Source organism: Crocuta crocuta, unplaced genomic scaffold, assembly GCF_008692635.1.
Source record: "Crocuta crocuta isolate KB4526 unplaced genomic scaffold, BGI_CrCroc_1.0 scaffold3, whole genome shotgun sequence".
NCBI lineage: Eukaryota > Metazoa > Chordata > Mammalia > Carnivora > Hyaenidae > Crocuta > Crocuta crocuta.
The window spans coordinates 9,104,170-9,122,436 of NW_027529934.1; the positions used below are offsets into that span (position 1 = coordinate 9,104,170).

At 39.3% G+C, this 18,267-nt stretch overlaps 1 protein-coding gene across 9 annotated transcripts in view; it reads left to right on the forward strand.

Annotated features, from left to right (window-relative positions):
• Positions 1-120: 120 nt before the first annotated feature.
• Positions 121-18,267, forward strand: part of SMG7 (SMG7 nonsense mediated mRNA decay factor) — a 91,651-nt gene continuing 73,504 nt past the window's right edge. For 7 of the 9 annotated variants that reach the window (XM_077763244.1, XM_077763250.1, XM_077763248.1 and 4 more), the window contains exons 1-2: positions 141-196; positions 11,965-12,122. Coding sequence is in view for 1 of the 9 variants with exons in the window: in XM_077763247.1 (XP_077619373.1) it covers positions 168-196 (29 nt within the window). In the remaining 8 variants the exon portion in view is untranslated. Of the gene's footprint in view, positions 197-11,964; positions 12,123-18,267 lie in introns of all 9 variants that reach the window. The other 2 variants (XM_077763247.1, XM_077763246.1) reach the window with 2 other exon arrangements.

An 18,267-nucleotide genomic window follows, 5' to 3' on the forward strand; every position in this document is an offset into this window, starting at 1 on the left:
TGAAATCTCGCGAGAGGAACCCCCCACTTCCTTCCTCTGCTTCTTCCTCCTCGTTCCCCCGCCCCCTTCCCTTCTCCCTCCCCTTCCCCCCTCCCGGGGCCCAGTGTCCCTGCNCGAGGAGCCTGAGAGACCCACAGAGGCTTCGCGGGAAGACGCGGCGGCGGAGGATGAGCCTGCAGAGCGCGCAGTATCTCCGGTGAGTGCAGAGGTCGGCCCGGTACGTGGGGGGTGCGGGTTGAAGGTTCGGGCACGGAGTAACAGACACAGAGGTGGTGTGTCGGCGCGGCGGGGTAGNCCCGGTGCGGGGAAGGAGGTTAGGAAAGCGTGAGAATGTGTGCGCGCGCGCCCTCGGGGTCGCGGGCTCGCAGGCGAGGGGTGGGGGGGAGCGGCGTCCCCGAGTGGAGGTGGGTGTGGAGTCTCGTCCCGGTGGCGGGGGTAACGTTGTGTGNGAACAATGTCATGTGTAGTTAGTTGGTGGGCCGGGGGTGGGAGCATAAACGGGGGAATGGGGATGAGGAAGTGAGGAAAGAGGGAGGTACTATGGACGGGGTTGGGTTCCCCAGAAGAAACGGAGTTAGAATTAGTGTAGTCTAGTCAGATGATACCATACTGAGAGTCGTGTACATTCATTAAGAGTGTTGTAAAGAACTTGTATGTCGGAGGTAGAGTGACGCATGAGTACAGTGTTTGAGAGTATGTGATGGGTGTCTGGGGTGGTGTAAAGGGAGCGACTGACAAACATTTTAGGAAGGGGAAGATACATTGCAACCAAGTACATGCTAGTGAGAGCATACTGAATGGAAAGACACCAGCAGCCAGGAAGTTTCCATGGAAGCAGAATAGGAGCTTGGACGTAGAGATAAAAGGTTCAAAATTTTGATGGCAGGGAAGAACAAGGTGGTTAGCGTCTTGAGATTAATTGGGGAGTTGCTGCTTTTTAGAAAAGGGGAAGACCTTCAAACGGATCCTTTTTGTCCTTCAGGAGCAGAACTAAGAAAGGCAGGCTTATGGGAAGATGTTTTTTTAAAAAATGGTTTCATACCTTGTAGAAGAGGGAATTGGTTGGGGTAGAAGTCTGAAATGAGTGGAAAAAACACTTCTGTTTAGTGAAGTGAAAATATTGTGATTGGCTTCCTAAATGCATATTACAAGAGAAGGTAGGTAGTGATACCAGAAGGTGGCTGTTGTACTTAGGAAAGTAGTAGTAGTTTCTTTAAGCAGAAAGTGGAGAGAATGATGAGCTCTTTGAACTGCAGTTGAATGCCTGGGTTTAACAGAGACGGGGTCCGCACATGTGTGCCTAGGGGCTGACTCTAGGACAGTTGGAAGGGTACTTGTATATTATAGTCCTTTTTCTCCACTATTATCCTTTCATTGTTCAACACATCAGATACACTTAATATAACTGTGGGAAAGATCTATGGTAGATGTTGTAGAGAGGGATGTGGAAACCCATCAGGACAGTACTCAATTTTAAGGAATTTGCAGTCTAGTGTATAGACAAGTAAATTAATAGTATCATGGCGTAAAATATGGCAAGTATCATAAAAGATGCCAAGTGTCATTAAGAGTTCAAAGGCAGGAGATTACTTAAGCAATTGGGGGGGAACCAGGAAAAGCTTCCTTTGTTCATTTGCCCATTCATTCACTCATGAATCATCAGTCATTTTGTTGATCACCTATATGGGAGGTATTGTACCAACTGCTGAGAACAGAAAAGAGCTCCACCCTCTTCTTACAGAGTTTACAGTTTGTTTGGTTTCAAGGAGAAAATGGCACTTAAAATGGACCTTAAGGATAAGCAGTATTCTGACAGATGTGGACTGAGAACAGGGACTCCAAATGGAAGGAAACTGAGCCAGGATATGCAGATAAGGGGGGCTGGGGGCTGGGGAAGGTGTTCAGTCCAGTTAAACAAGAATATAGGGTGATGCAGCTGAAATAACTTTTAATAGACTTTTTTTATAGATCAAGTTGATCCGTTCCTTTCACAGATGAAGAAAATATAGATAGCATAACGAAGTTAAAATTGTTGAGGACCATAGAGCTGGAAAGTGGAAGCTCTCACACGTAGGGCTTCTGACTCTGTCAGCCATACTGTGTGACATGTCTGAGTTCATCCATTCTTTCCACAAATATGTGTTGAGAGCTTACTATATGCCAGTCACTCTTCCAGGCACTGAGGATACAATGGTGAATGAAAGAGTAAACATAGTGAGGTATATATTCTGATAGAATTAGGCAATCAGTAAACATTTGAAGAGATAATTATGTCAGGTGGTGACAACTAGAAGGAAAAAGCAAGTCATGGATATCTTCTTTTATATAGACAGGGTGATCAAGGAAAGCCTATTTAATAAGGTGCCCATATTTGAGAGGGTCTTGAGTCATGATCTGTAGTTTATAGTTAAAGTGGATGGACAATGGAGAGTCTGAGAAGATTAGTTTAGAAGAGCATTCACATGCTCATAGATAGTATTAGGAAGATGACTCTGTGTAGTGTAATAATGGACAGTTAGGACCAGAGATAAGGTGGTAGAGTAGAAAGATATGAAAAGTAGACTGGGAGAGAGGTGATAATTTTAATAGGAAGATCATTTGGTTTTGGGTGACTTCCATGTTAATGTGTTTTATATTTTGTAAATTAGCATGGTAGGGAAGACTTATCCTTAGGTTGTGGAATCAGTGGTAGACAACTTGAGGTGAGTTTAGTTCTTTGAAGAAGGGAGAAAAGAATAAGAACACTATGTTTAAATATATTTTCTCACTATAGTTGAATAAGCAGAACTGAACAGGCGTAGGACTTGGAGTCTCTTAAGGATTCCTGGGAGCCAGTCTTTTCTTTTTCAAGTAAAGCAAATCTTAGGGCTGACAGTAGTCGGGGACTCAGGGGAAGGAGTAATAAAGACTTGCACCAGCCCGAATTTCCCTCTATCTCTTCTTTGGATCATTCCACTTAAAGTCTGCTGTGAGGAGGCTAGAGACTGTCTTCAGGGAAACATCATGTTCACTATCTTTTCTTTGTTGGAAACCAAACCTTTGGTTTTTAGACAACTTGGGGAGGATGCTAGATATTGTTGAACAAATGTGGTTGGGGGGTTTAATAATTATTCTTTGTGACCCTTGACTTTAGGGAGAATTTTGTTGCCTACCTTTCTTGGTGGTGTAAGACCATGACTGGGCAGTTTTTAAACTGCATAGCTACAGATCTTTCCTCATGGAGATGAAAATTAGCTTTGTGTCAGCTAGATTCATTTGTTGGAGTAAAGAGATGGGGTGTCTGGCTTTGAAGTGGCACCTTGTTGATGGCAAACCAGGGAGAAAGATGGCAGTTTCAGAAGAGTGAGATGGGAGGATATGAGGTAAGAAGCATCAGTAAGATGAAGACAGAGAAATCAGAATCAAGGGGACTGAATTAGTCCTGAGTTGCAGAAATAGAGCAGAGATGATAGGAAAGAAAGCCCATCTTCTGTTTGGGAAAGAAGGTGATGCTAGAACAAGATAGGATGAGGAATTTATTTTTGTTGTTGGAAGATAAATCTTTTTTTTTAAGCAGTGTCTTTTTTTAAATAGCAGATTGACAAGGCTCCTAAGTGAATAAGTTGAGAGTACTTTCCTACATTTTATAAAAATAAGAACTGGTCTTAAATATGAGGGTTCTACAAAGAATATCATTGGAAATTTATTTCTCAAAGAAAAATTGATTTATGGATAAATAGAAAGATCTTAAAGACTTCGACACCTCTGTTGCGTGAAAGTAAATGGAATATTGAATATTGTTCATTTAAAAAGGGTGGGAGAAGGGTAAAGGTAACCCATGGACGAGATAGTGGGTGATATAGATTATGCTTTAAAAGAGTAGCAATTTAAAGGATAGAAATACAGTGGTTAGCGTTTCAAAGTTGGAAATGCAGAGATGGGGAAAGTATTGAAGGACCAGACGGGGAAGACATCATCAAAGTTGTTTGGGAAGTCGAGAAAGTAGAATAATAGCCAGAGGGAATACCAGTCAAACAGGTCAAATCCTGTTATAAAAGGTGGCACAGGTACTACTGAATGACATCTACTTGTGTCACTGTACTCCCTCCCTCCCTTCCTTCCCTATTCTTGGTTTTTTCTTTCTATGCTGTAGGTTTGCCAGGGAGATCCATTTGAAGTTGATCCCTGGTATTAGACCCCTTTATAAGAAACATCTGCATATTGTTAGAATTTTTTTTTTTTGCATTGGTACTTCTGTTAGCAAAGAGGCTGCATTCTACGGGCACACTTTGTTGCCAGAGGTAGAAGTAATGTAACAGACACAGGTGGTTTTCTGAGACAGCAGGAAAATGGTTGTTATTTAAGTACTGATTAAAATAATTGGGAGCACCTGGGTGGCTCAGTTGGTTGCCCTTCCGACTCCTGATTTCAGCTCTCAGGTTTGAGCCCCACATCAGGTTCTGGGCTGACAGTGTGGAGCCTGCTTGGGATTCTCTCTCTCTGTCTCTCAAAATAAATAAAATAAGTTAAAAAAATTTTAAGTACTAATAAGAATAATCCAATATGTTGTTAAGATAAAACGTGTCATGGTGAATCTTGGGACAGAGAGAGATAAAAAAAAGGTGGAGATACAGTAGCAAGCAGAGCCTTATCCTAGCCTGGGGAGAGGAGCAGGGAAGTTAGTGGGAGCAATTTGGGAGGAATATGTATACTAAATAGGTTCTGGAAGATTCTGGTAATTCTGGGCTGGGTATTCACTGTCTGTAGAAGCTTCAAGAAATCCTATAACACACACTAATTCAAGTCAAGAAATCCTATAACACATACTTCCCCTGCCCCGGACCCATTCATGTTTTCCCTGCATATGATTTAAAGTAAAATAGCTCTGGTCCCCGAGAATCAGCCAAACACAGCTGATTTACCAAACATGGTAAAATCGTTGGAAAAAATTACCCTCTTGAGGCTTATAACTCTTTTTTGTTATAATGGTGTTAATGGCATCTTACCTGCTTGAATGTTGACTGGCTGAATTATTTTGACAGTTAATTTCTGCTTCCCTTGTGGTTTCAGTTGGATTCAAAATGTATGCTTCCTGTCCTAGACTATGTTTCACTGCTTTCTAAAAGCTGCTATGTTCTACCTTCATGGAAGATGAAGCAATTGCTGAGTTTTTGTTTTGTTTGGTCTTTTAAGATGCTGTTCACTAGTGTAGCAGGTTTCTTGTGAGGCAGTTTTGGGATGGAGGGTGGTTCAGACTTTAAAGGGGCGTTTGTTTTATAGTGGAGAAATATTGTGTGCAGGCTCCAACTACGTGTCTCATCCTGGCTAGCGTAGATTAGAGATGGGTGACATGAATGAGTACCTGAAAATTCAGGTGGATTTGTTTTCCCGATTGATCTTGTTCAGAGAATAGATTATTAAGCATATGTCTTTTGGGTAGTCGATTAGTCATATATCTGTATGTGGGTATTTTGGCAGATGGTCATCATATGTTGTCATTTAAGTTTTGTAATCAAGCTTCATTTTAACTTAGTTGTTGAATTGTTGTAGACAGGTTTATCAATGGTCTTGAAGATTGTAACTAAGGGGGACTAATCAGCAGTTACAGGAATATGCAGGGATGGAGTTTTGGCAAACAGGTCACATAGTAAGTGAGAACTTGTAACCAACTCCTTTCATGTTAACATGTAAGTGGAAATCCTTAGGAGGGGTGTTTTCACTGTCCCTTAGACCCAATTTTTAGTCAGTGGGAAGAGTAGATGTTTAAGAAACTGTTCAAGAAAATTTTAGGAGTTTCACATAGACAAGGTAACAATTTTGTTTCAGTTTCTTTCTTCATTGCTTCATTTAGAGCACGCTTTCCTAACCATGGCACTTCACAGACATTTTGGGTCAGACAGTTTTTTGTGGTGGGCATTAGTCCTGTGCATCATAGGATGTTTAGCAGCACACTTAGCCTCTACCCCCTGGATGCCGGTATCATTCACCCTCATTTGTGGAAACCAGAAATGTTTCCACATTGCCAAATGTTCCCTGTGAGTGCGTATCCACTTCCAGCTGAGAACCGCTGATTTAGAGAATACACATAGGAGGGATATATCAGATATGCATGGCATCAGTTAATGTTCTTGTTTCCTCCTCCTTCAAGCCATAGATGACTTCTTAGGCTTCCCTGAACTTTTTCTTTTAGGTGTAATAGGCTAGTTATCATACTTTTAAAAACTGGCACATATTGGGTGCCTGGGTGACTCAGTTGGTTAAGCGTTGGACTTTGCTCAGGTCATGATCTGGTGGTTTGTAGGTTCCGGCCCCACATTGGGCTCCTTGCTAACAGTGTGGAGCCTGCTTGGGTTTCTCTGTCCTTCTCTCTGCTCCCTCTGACCCATGCTTTCTCTCTCTCTCAAAATAAATGAATAAAGTTAAAAAAAAACCACTGTACTTATTTGAAATGTTTTTAAGGTCTGTTTTATTGGCAGTTAACACTTAGGATGTGCAGAGCACAATTATAGGGGCTTTACCAATGGGAACTCAAAGATACTGGAGAAAGGCATTTAACTATAATAGCAGATAAGCTGGAAAGTGCTAGGATGGAGAAAGAGGTACTGTGTAAGTAAATATAGGGGAGAACTTTATTCCAGTGGAGGTGGGTCAGGAAGGGATCTTGGAGATGAGATTTGATCTGGGGTTTGAAAGATGGATGAGACTTTTAAAAGTTGATATTAGGAAAATTGACATTTCAGGCAGGAGGAACATCTCATAGCTTATTTACACCAAATAATTTTTTTTAAATGTTTTATTTATTTCTAGGAGAGAGAGAGAGACATCATGAGCAGGGGAGGTTCAGAGAGAGAGGGAGTCACAGACTGAAACAGGCTCCAGGCTCTGAGCTGGCAGTCAGCACAGAGCCCGACGCGGGGCTCGAACCCACAAACCGTGAGATCATGACCTAAGCGAAAGTCGGACGCTTAACCGACTAAGCCACCCAGGCGCCCCTACACCAAATAATTTTTTATAGTTTATTTGTTTTGAGAAAGGGTGAACATGAGTTGGGGAGCGGGCAGAGAGAGAGGAGGATAGAACATCTCAACCAGGCTCTGCAGGGTCAATGCAGAGCCTGACACGAGGAGGCTTGATCTCATGAATTGTGAGATCATGACCTGAGCCAAATCAAGAGTCAGATGTTTAACCAGCTGAGTCACCTAGGCGCCCCCACTACAAATAGATTTTTAAACATTTCATTTACTCCCATTTAATATATGACTTCGTATTCTAGTCAGGCCTTTCTAAGTTTTTTCTTGGGTAAGGTAGGTAATGAATGGAGAGAGAAGTAGGGATGTAGAAATGGTAGTTCTGAAGACTCGATGGCTGGTGTAGATCACAGAAAGAGAAAGCCAGTTTGGTTAGATAGAGTCCTGAAGAATCCCTTCCTTCACTTATGCTCTTGGTTATATACCATTTCTCCAGAACTTTATTTCTGTTTTTTGTCTGTCTTTTTAAATATTACCCTTAAACAGTCTTTTGTGGGTCACTCCCAGTTTTCTCTGAAAAATCCTTTCCTGTTTTCCCTTCAGGTTCTCTCCTTCCTTACTGAAATTTCTTATGGCGAACCATTTCAAGTTTACCCTATACTGTGTTTTCACTTTTATTTACCATCTGCTTTTCCTTTATCCTTTGTAATCCAGTTATTTTTCCTTAATACATTATTGGAATTGATATTTCCAAAGGTGCCATAGAACTAATGGCCAAATTCATCTGCTGATTGTTTTTCTTTTCTTTTATAAAGTTTATTTATTTTGAAGCGCCTGGATGGCTCAAGTCATGATCTCACAGTTTGTGAGTTCGAGTCCCATGTCAGGCTCCGTGCTGACAGCTCGCTGCCTGGCACCTGCTTCAGATTCTGTGCTCCCTTTCTCTCTGCCCCTCCCTGCTTGTGCTCTGTCTCTTTCTCTCTCTCAAAAATAAATACACTTTAATATACTTTTTAAAAGTGTATTTATTTATTTTGAGAGAGCACACAGATACAAGCAGGAGAGGGACAGAGAGAGAATCCCAAGCAAGCTTGAGCCTGATACGGGGCTTGATCTCAAGCGCCTTGAGTTCATGACCTGAGCCAAAATCAGGAGTCAGACACTTAACCAACTGAGCCACCCAGGCTCCTCTTCTTTCTCACTTAATACTGACAATTTTGTTTCCCTTTTTCTCTGTCTCTCTGTGTCCTCTCATACACAGCCATCCCTTCCTCCCACAAGTAAACATTGAGTTTCTGCCAAGGTAGATATCTCAGGTCCTGGAGGATAAAAAGAGAATCTATTGTCAAGTAGTTTTACCAGGCCCACAAACAAGTACATAATTATCACATAGTTCATAGATGCTATGGTATATACACAGGGGCCTTAAGGAAAGTTCTTGAAGTCTTTTGTTAGCACTGGGATTCCATGGTTCTGAATATCTTGCCTTTTATTTTATTTTTTATTTTTTATTTTATTTTATATTCCATTCCATTCCATTCCATTCCATTCCATTCCATTCCATTCTCCTGGTCAGCCTTGCCCCACCAGTGGCAAAAAGAAATGCATAGCCCTATTCCTCTTTTCTTTTTTCAGTGTTTCTTTTTTGCAGATACTACATCCACTCCTGTCACCACACAATCATTGTTTAAAATCTATTTAGTATAAATCATTGTGTTAAATCCTAGAGAGACACGCTGGTATAAGATATCATGTCTACTATTCAGGGAGTTTATAAACTATTTAATGAAATAGGCAGAAGCATAAAATAATACATAACAAAGTGCATTTGAGTATGGTAGTTTAGAGAACTGCCTGGATTCAAATCACAGCTCTACCACTTATAGGCTGTGTTACCTCGGACAAGTTCCTTAAGCTTTCTGTGTCTCAGTTTCCAGATCTGAAAAATGGTGATGATAATACTATTTATTTAATAAAGTTATAAAGATCAAGCGAGTTAACTGGCAAAGTACTTGGTATGGTTTTGGCATATTATAAGCACTATGTAAGCCTTAGCCATAGATAATAATGCCTGAAAACTTACCTGATGGTTTTGCATATCTGCCTTCTGGACACTCCTCATTTTAGAAGTCTTTCTGTCATAGCAAACTCCACTCTCCTCAAGGTAAACTCGTAATCCTTACCCTTCCTCCTCTCACCATGTCCCATGTGTTTACTCATTTTTGTCCTCAGTGCTGCCACTTTGCATCCTTCCATCAGGTTTAAAATCTTGCAGTCATTTTGAGTTCTTCCAGTGTCTTCAGACTATTCTGCACATAAACTGCTCTGGGAAATGTTGTCTTCCTACTTTGTCTTCTTTTTATGTCTGGCACTGTCAACTTTATACCCGTACTGTTGAAATAGTCTTCCAACTGATACCTTGCCTACAGTTCTCACAAATAGCAAAAAGAAAGCACTGACTTTGGGTTTTTAAACATTGTCCACTAACAGCATCTCCGGGTCTTGATTTCTTTCTCATTAAAATGGAACACTGACCTCATAAAATTGCTGTCAGTGTTAAAATAATAAAAGTTTATATATATTTGGCAAATTGTGATTCTCTTTCACACTCCTCACCTGTCCCCCGCCAGTTAATCTATTGCACTGCTTTTATGTTAGTATTCCTGCAGAGCATTTGTATGTCACTTTCCCTTGCTTAAACTCTTTAGTCTGGCATTCTGGGTCTTCCATAAAATGGCTTTCATCTGCCTCTGCCAAATGATATCTTGTAATGTTTTTGTAAGAACCAACTATGCTAGTCAGAGTAATCTACTCATTGCCTTCTAAACATGGTTTATCCATTCCTGCTCTAATCTCTTTTCCTAGGCCATTTTCTATGTAGAAAGTACAGTCCTGTACTGTCTTAACTTAAGCTTCATCTTCTTGGTGAAGACTTCTATGCTCTGGTGATTTCTGCATTCTTGAGCTTTGTAGTATTTCCTGTCTCTTAGTCATTTGGTACGTATAATTTCTTAAATTTGTAATAATCTCTTTTTTCATATAAGTGAATTATCTTTCCAGCTAGACTATGAAAGAGACCATGTCTCAACATTTTTAAGTTCACAGTGTATCCTAATCGGTGTTCAATAAAGTTTTCACGCTTTTTTGTTTTGTTTTGCCAAACATTTATGGAATACTTACAAGCGCCAGTGCTAGGCTCTGAGAATGAAGAACAAATGAACTGGTTTTTGTTCTTTAGGATAATGGTCTCCTGGAGGAGATGGATGTTGCAGAGATATTTCAATATAATGTGGTAAATACTATGTTAAATGTTTTCAAGGATGCTAGAGTACACTGAGGAACTTTTATTGCCTGGGGAGTTCCGAGAAAGCTTCCAGAGTTGAATCTCGAGCTCAGTCTTAAAGGATGTGTAGGATTAATGAGGTGAAGAAAGAAGGGAAGGATATTGCAGGCAGAGGAACACAACCAATAAATGCCTGGGAGCAATATGTTTGAAGAACTCTAAAAAGTTTAGTATTAGGAATGTTTGAGAGTTTGGTTGATGTNCTAAGGTTCTTTTAAAACAACAAATCTGGTCTTTAATCTTATGGGGGCAATTTGTATTTGAATGGCTGATGTTTGTTGTAACCATTCTTAAATTTTTTATTTTTTAATGTTTTATTTATTTCTAGGAGAGAGAGAGAGACAGCGTGAGCAGGGGAGGGTCAGAGAGAGAGGGAGTCACAGACTGAAACAGGCTCTGGGCTCTGAGCTGGCAGTCAGCACAGAGCCCGACGCGGGGCTCGAACCCACGAACCGCGAGATCATGATCTAAGCGAAAGTCGGACGCTTAACCGACTAAGCCACCCAGGCGCCCCTGTTGTAACCATTCTAACTAGAATGGGGAGAAAGAGAAAGATACAATGCCTACAGCCCTTCCTTTGAGGAACAAAGATTTAAATTTCCTTAGCTTCAAAGTAACTTCATCTTAGGCAAAAATTATTTATTTGGAGTTATGTAGGAGATGAGAGTTTTAGTGAAAACATGTAATTCTGAAAATGATTGAGTTGATGGGACTTTCTGGAATCTTCGCCTCTTGAATCTAGACATGGAATAGAGGTGGAGGTGAGGGAAGAAAGAATATTGGGGGGAAAACAAAATATTGGAGACCTTTTTTTGATGATTAACATTTTATTCTCACAGTTCTTGATGGCATTTTTTCCCTGTAGTGTCTGTCTAACGTGAGAGGCATGATTCTAAAATCTATTATATTTAAAGAGCTGCTGTATTTAATGTGTTAATATCCTCACTATTTCCTAAAACTCCATGGGTTCACTGAACACATAAGTTGAGTGCTTTTCCTTCCCTTCTCTTCCCAGAAGTCTGGTATTTCAGTGCAATTAGTTGGGACAGAGCAAATTAGAATGTATTTTATTAGTACTGTCTCTTAGAAAGGTCATGATTATCTCTGATCTCGCAGTTTGTGAGTTTGAGCCCCATGGGGGGCTCAGCGCGGACAGCTGGGAGCCTGGAGCTGCTTCAGATTCTGTGTCTCCCTCTCTCTCTGCCTCTTCCCTCTCATGCTTTGTTTCTCTCTCTCAAAAATATTAAAAAAAATTTTTTAAAAAGATTTGCTTCCTTGAAAAATATCCTTTTAATGTTTGTTTTTGAAGGGGGAGGGGCAGAGAGAGAGAGAGAGGGAGGGAGGGAGGGAGGGAGAGGGAGACAGAGGATCTGAAGCGGACTCTGTGCCGACAGCAGGGAGCCCATCATGGGGCTTGAACTCATGAACCATGAGATCATGACTTGAGCTGAAGTCGGATGCTCAACTGAGACTGAGCCACCTAGGCGTCCCTTACTTGACAATTTTTTTTTTATTGCTGGTGGAAAAAAATAAAAAACCATAATGTTAAGAGAACCACCACCGGATGAATTTGAATATAAATATAAAAAGAGCATCTACAAAATTTTGCGCATGTGCACACTTACAGTTTGTGTAAGGTATTTATTTTATTTTTTAATGTTTGTTTATTTTGAGAGAGCGAGAGAGACAGTGCAAGTGAGAGAGGGGCACAGAAAGAGGAGAGAGAGAATCTCAGCTGCACTCTCAGCACAGAGCCTGATGCCGAACTCAAAACCGTGAGATCAAGAGTCGGAGGCTTAACCGACTGAGCTGCCCAGGTGCCCCTAGTTTGTGTAAGATATTTTAAAGCAAAATTTTTGTATTTTAATATCTAATTCTGTAACATGTATTTCTCAGACTCTGCTTATTTTAAATTACTAAAATAATATTTGGTTGCCTGAAATAATTACTCTTGCTTTATTTTATTTTGCTTTTTGTTTTTTTAAGTCTTAATGATTTACTTAGAGAGAGAGAGAGAGATGGATGGATGGTTGGATGTGAGGACTCAACCTCATGACCTTAGCCAATACAAGAGTCAGATGCTCAGCTGACTGAGCCACCCAGATACTTTTGCTTTGATTTATTTTCTAATGGAAAAGAGTCAGAACATATTAAGAAGCATAACTCTAAAGGCATACTGGTCATAAATTCTGGTTTATAATAGGAAAGGAAAAGAAAATATTAATAGATTAATTAAAATTATTGCTTAGGTTGTTTGTAACTCCTTCTACTCAAGGGTCTTTTGGTTTCCTAAGAAAGCAGGGTGGGGTAGGACGTTGAATGAGCAAGGCGTTTGAATTAAGACTGGCCCAATTTGTGTTTAGATTGTCCAGAGTTCAGATGCCCCCTCTGCTGTGCATGGCAATGTACCTTGACCCTCTCTAGTTTTAGTTTTCGTTTCTCTAAAATGACAATGATAGAATTCTTGAGAGAATTATATGAGAAGATGTGTATATAAAACAGCATAGATGTGTATATAAAACAGCATAGTAAAGAGCCTAATTTATGCATTGTATTCATTTAGTACGAATGTAGTTTTTGAATTGGGCAGGTGAAGATTGTGCCTTAAATGGCTCTTGTTGAGTAATGGTTACTGTGAAGTGGACTACTTTATTCCTCAAGGGTACTGTCTTATATTTTATTAGTGGTTTATACTTTTCAAAATACTTTTATATAATTGTCTTCTTGGGCCTTGTGTACAGAAACTTTGTGTAATTGGATTGGCATATTGTAGAGAAGGAAAAGAAGACCTAAGTTACCTGATTAGTGGCAGAGTTGCAATGGGCCTTCGTCTGCTCCCACTTTGTCCACTGCGCATACTTGGGCAGTGCTCTTAAAAATGAAGTTTCCCTTTTGGTATCTGTGTTTGGCATCGATGCTGTCAAATGGTGTAATATATGTAATTTAGATGGCTCACAATTAGTGGTTGCAAATTCATATATTAAAAAGATTATTTCTTAAGTTACTTTTATTTTTTAAAATTTCAAGTGCTAATATAGATGTGATTCTTGCCACGTTTGGCATCCAGAAAAGTAATACATACTTGTTTGAAATAGAACAAAACAAACCCCAGAAATTGTAAGAGTGATCATATGATCATTAAAGAGAGTGCAAATCATTGCTGGGAAGATAGGCATAAATCTGGACTGTTCCAGACACACAGAAATTTATGGTTACTCTACTATCCAGGGTTGTGTCACTTTCAAGTTATTTTTATATACGTATAGTAACATTCACATACTTGTGTATTTGTATGTATGCATATTCTTTAATAGCTGGGATTGGGCTATATCATCTGGTTTTGTAATCTGGCTTTTTTTCACTTGACATTTTATTAAAGGCATGTCTATAATTTATATATCTACAGCATTGTTGGAAACAGCACACTGTTTTGTGTGGAAATACCATAGTTTTCTAAACTGATTTCATAACAGTGAAAATTTGTGTTATTTCCAATATTTTATTATTTGAAAGAGTGCTGCAATGAACATCCTCATACATAGATATCCTTGTATACACTAATGCCATCCTGAGTGACAGGGTATGCACATTTAAAAATATTTTATTAGGTGTAGTGGGCAGAATAGCACCCCAACTCCCTAGACTGTGTCTATATCCTTATCCCCGGAACCTGTGAATATACTCTGTTACATGGCAAGAGTTGCTGATCAGCTGAGTTTAAAATGAAGAGATTATCACAGGTTATTTGGTAGGCCCAATGTAATCCCAAGGATTTTGGAAGAATGGAAGAAGGAGATAGAAGATAGAGATAGCACTCCGCTGAAATGGAGGGGTCATAAGCCAAGGAATGCAGGCAGTCTTTAGGACCAGGTAAAGGCAGAATCTTGTAGCCTCCAGAAAGCAGCATAGCTGTGTTGACACCTTGATTTTAGTTTACTAAAGTGGGACCCACTTAGGCTTCTGACTTTGAGACTTGTAAGATATTTTGTGTCATTTTAAAGCCACCACATTTGTGGTAATCTGTTATAGCAACAAAAGGGAACTCATAATACATAGTACATGCTACCAGAAAGTTTGTACTGTTTATTCTGGCTCTGAGTTTAAAAGTACCTGTTTCTTACATCCTCATCACTACTGAACTTCTCATGCATCTCACTTTTTTTTTTTTTTTTACATAGACTCCCTGATGTATTTATTTGTATTACATAAGGGGCAAATCTGTCCAATACTCTAGTGTTTCCAGAGTGTATTCCATTGAACATGAATTCTCTGGGAAATTCATAGGTGTTAGGATTCTCAATATTTCCAAGGCAAAATAAATTTAGAAATATTAGATTACACTGGATTCTTTATATGGAAAATAGTTATCTCATGGGATTTACCTTATTGATGTGTTACTTTCCTTTTAAAAGTAGCACTGTTAGGGGCACCTGGGTGGCTCAGTTGGTTAAGCATCTGACTTCAGCTCAGGTTATGATCTCACAGTTCATGAGTTCAAGCCCAGTGTCAGGGTCTGTGCTGCCAGCTCAGAGCCTGGAGCCGGCTTCAGATACAGTGTCTCCCTTTCTCTCTGCCCCTCCCCCTCTCACATTCTGTCTCTCTGTCAAAAATAAATAAACATTAAAAAAAAATTAAAAGTAGCAGTATGTCAACAAAAAGTTTAGCCTGATGCTCCAGATGAGAGCATTGGCCAAATATGACACTGAAAAGTATAGTGGTTTAAGAGCATGGCCTTTGTTTTCTGACAGCCCTGGGTTTGAGATTGGGTGTGTGGTCTTGGATAAGTTACCTAACTTTTTGATTCTAGTGTTATCAGTGGTAACATGGAGAGGATCTGTTTTGAAAAAGAATAAATGAGGTAACAGGGTAAAAGTACATAACATGGTATCTTGTTCCTGTTTTTTTTTTTTTTAGAAAAGAGGCAATAAATGCAGTTGTTATTAATATTAGTAGGAATGTATTATTTGGTATATAAAAACCTCAGATTCTTGTGCAGCAGTTGTTCCATATCATTGTTAATAGATTTCTTCAGTTTTTTCTCTATTTGAACTTACATATTCCAAGTTTGGGGACTGTGCTAGGAACACAGGATCAGGGACAATCCTATGAATACATGTGCTTTGACTTATGGCCATTTTATTTTTAATCTCCAAGAACTAGGAATCGAACTTTACTGTAGTAATTTATTTAGATGATTGCTTTTAAGGAAATTGGGATATTAGCGTGCCATGATGGATGTTATAAACTGTTTTTTTAAAAATATAATTTATTGTCAAATTGGCTTACTGTTACACTGCTTTAAAGGAGACCATTCCAAGAGCCTTAGAGGATTTTTCTATTTATAACGTCATTTCCAGTAGAAGGCAAATTTGTTTTCTGAGAGGGATTGTGACTTACACTGTAACATTAAGAGTCTGTGTGGAAGAATGGTGTGATGTAGGCTAAAGAGGTGGTCAGGTGAAAGTTATGAAACTCAGTGCAGTTTGAATTTGATTCTGAAAGCCATGGCAAATCATGGAAAGGTTTTAAACAGAAAATGATAGAGTCAGAGGGAGAAAGACCACTATCCTGTGTTAGGAGGTTCCAGGTGAGAAATGCAGGGCCAGATGGAGTGACTAAATGTCATACTTTTATCTTCATACAAGATCCTGTGAAATAGGTGCTTTTCGTGATAAGATGGGAGTTACTTTTCTTTGGGTTTAGACCAAGATGTGGACATAATTTATTTCTTTATGTTAATTAGTTCAGATCCCCGTGGTCCAAAGTGAGGCAAGATGAAAATGAGAGAACAGTTTAGAAGCTAGGAATTGTGGCTGAGGCCATGCACTGTAAAGTGTGGTTGAAAGGGAGACAGTGTGATACCAAACTAATAAAATACCTTTCAAGTTTTCTGTTCTTCTAGTTGTTACCTACACTGTTTCTTCGTGAAATGACAGTCTTTCCACTATTTTTGGCAGCTGGTGTGAAGCTACAAGTGATGATAGCATTCAAAACCATGAGTAATTTTTTTCTCATTTTTAATGCTAACAAGGAGTTGCTTTCTTTGGTATGAGAATTTACTTGTTTTCCTGTTGCATTTGGGAGATGTTCTGATTTTTGTGGCCATACAAGTATACCCTGTAATGTAAATCTTTGTGAAACTTTGATAGGGAATCTTGATTTAATATCCTTCATTTTAAATTGTTTTGATATCTTATTCTATGGTTTTATTAAATATTTTTAGGAATCATTTGATCTGTTTATTGTTTGAATGGCTTCTTAATGTTTATGCACTCCACCCTCTGCCACATGGGTCCTTGGTGAGCTTTTAGTCACCTGTAACTTGGCAGTGCTAAGATAACTTTTTTTCCCCCCCAGTTCTGACATGGAGGCTTGCATAGAGGAGCAGTGAGGTGTGATAACTTATGGAGAGAGGTCACTGGTTTGTGCATTTGACATGATTAATAAGACTAAGCCAACAATTTTAATTTGTGCCAGACACTGTTCCAAACATTGTATATTAACTGGACTCTCACAGTACTGCTGTGAGAGGTATACTATTGACTTCATCTTATAGAAGAACAGAGAAGTAGAAGAGTTGAGCCCAGAGTCATGCATAAAGTAGCTGAGCCAGGAGTCAGGCTCCAGAAGCCATGATTTTAACCATACATCATGTGGACTGTACTTCTATAGTTTTATGTCCTTACTTGCTTAGGATTATAGGATTTTGTCTTTATATTATTTTTGTTTTATTTATATACCTATTATTAGATAATATACATTAAAACCTTGGTTTGCAAGCATAATTTGTTCCAGAAACATGCTTGTAATCCAAAGCACTTTTATATCAAAGTGAATTCCCCCATAAAATAATGGAAACTCAGATAATTCGTTCCACAACCCAGAAATTCATATAAAAATCATTACAATACTGTAATATAATACAATAAAGAAAATACAAAATATAAAGAAAAATAAAATTAGCCTGCACTTAACCTTTTAAAACCGTCATGGCTGGTGTGAGGGAGACAAGAGAAGAGTTATTGTGTAATGACTTTCACTAACTGAATCACTAGTATCTATTGGCTTGATGGAATCTTTTTCTTTTTGTGCAGCTTTAACAAAATCCGTTCAAGGGTTTTGTAGAAATGTGACATTGCATTTTTGTTAATCAGATTTATCACTTGCACTGCTACAGCCTTATTCGGGTGGTGCTTTTTTACAAAATTTTGCAATGTTCCCCACATTTTACACATCTCCCCAATCTCATTTGAAGTGAGGGATTCCTCTGCCTTTTGCTTCTTGTCTTCTGGACGAGATGCAGACTTAGACTTCTTTTAAAATCTTGCCATTTCGGCCGCTCCTATACCTCGTTCGTACTTCTTGATGATTTGCTCCTTCCACCATAATCATCTTCTTAGCGCCTTTCTTTTCAACCTTTTTCTGCCGGNNGGGGGGGGGTATTTTATATACTCACATGGATGTTGACTACAGTACAGTATTAATAAACTCTTGTCATAAACTGTATTTAATGTAACTGGCAATAAGGGAGCAGAGGAAAGGGTCTGTATCTGCAGGCAGCCTGACCTAGAATGAAGCAAAACATTCCTAAGCTTGCTCTTGTATGGAAAAGCAAGGGACTGCCCATAGGTCCTTTGAAGTGACAAAAAATACACTACACCAGGGCCAGTTATGGGCACCTTCCAACGTTCTGAAAAATCACTGATCTGCAAAACACTGCAGCCTGAGACCGAGCATCTGAGCATGGGAGACGGATCACCCACAATCTCACAGCAAGAGAGAGAGAGAGAGAAAGAGAAAAGAACCATTGGCTCAGTTATGATCATGTGACATTTGGCATCATGTAGTACTCATATCGCAAGACATAGCTCGTTTATCATTTATCAAGTTAAATTTTATTAGAAATGTTTGCTTGTCTGCAGAACTCTCAAAAGAACAAGTTACTCGCAATCCAAGGTTTTACTGTATTTGTACAAA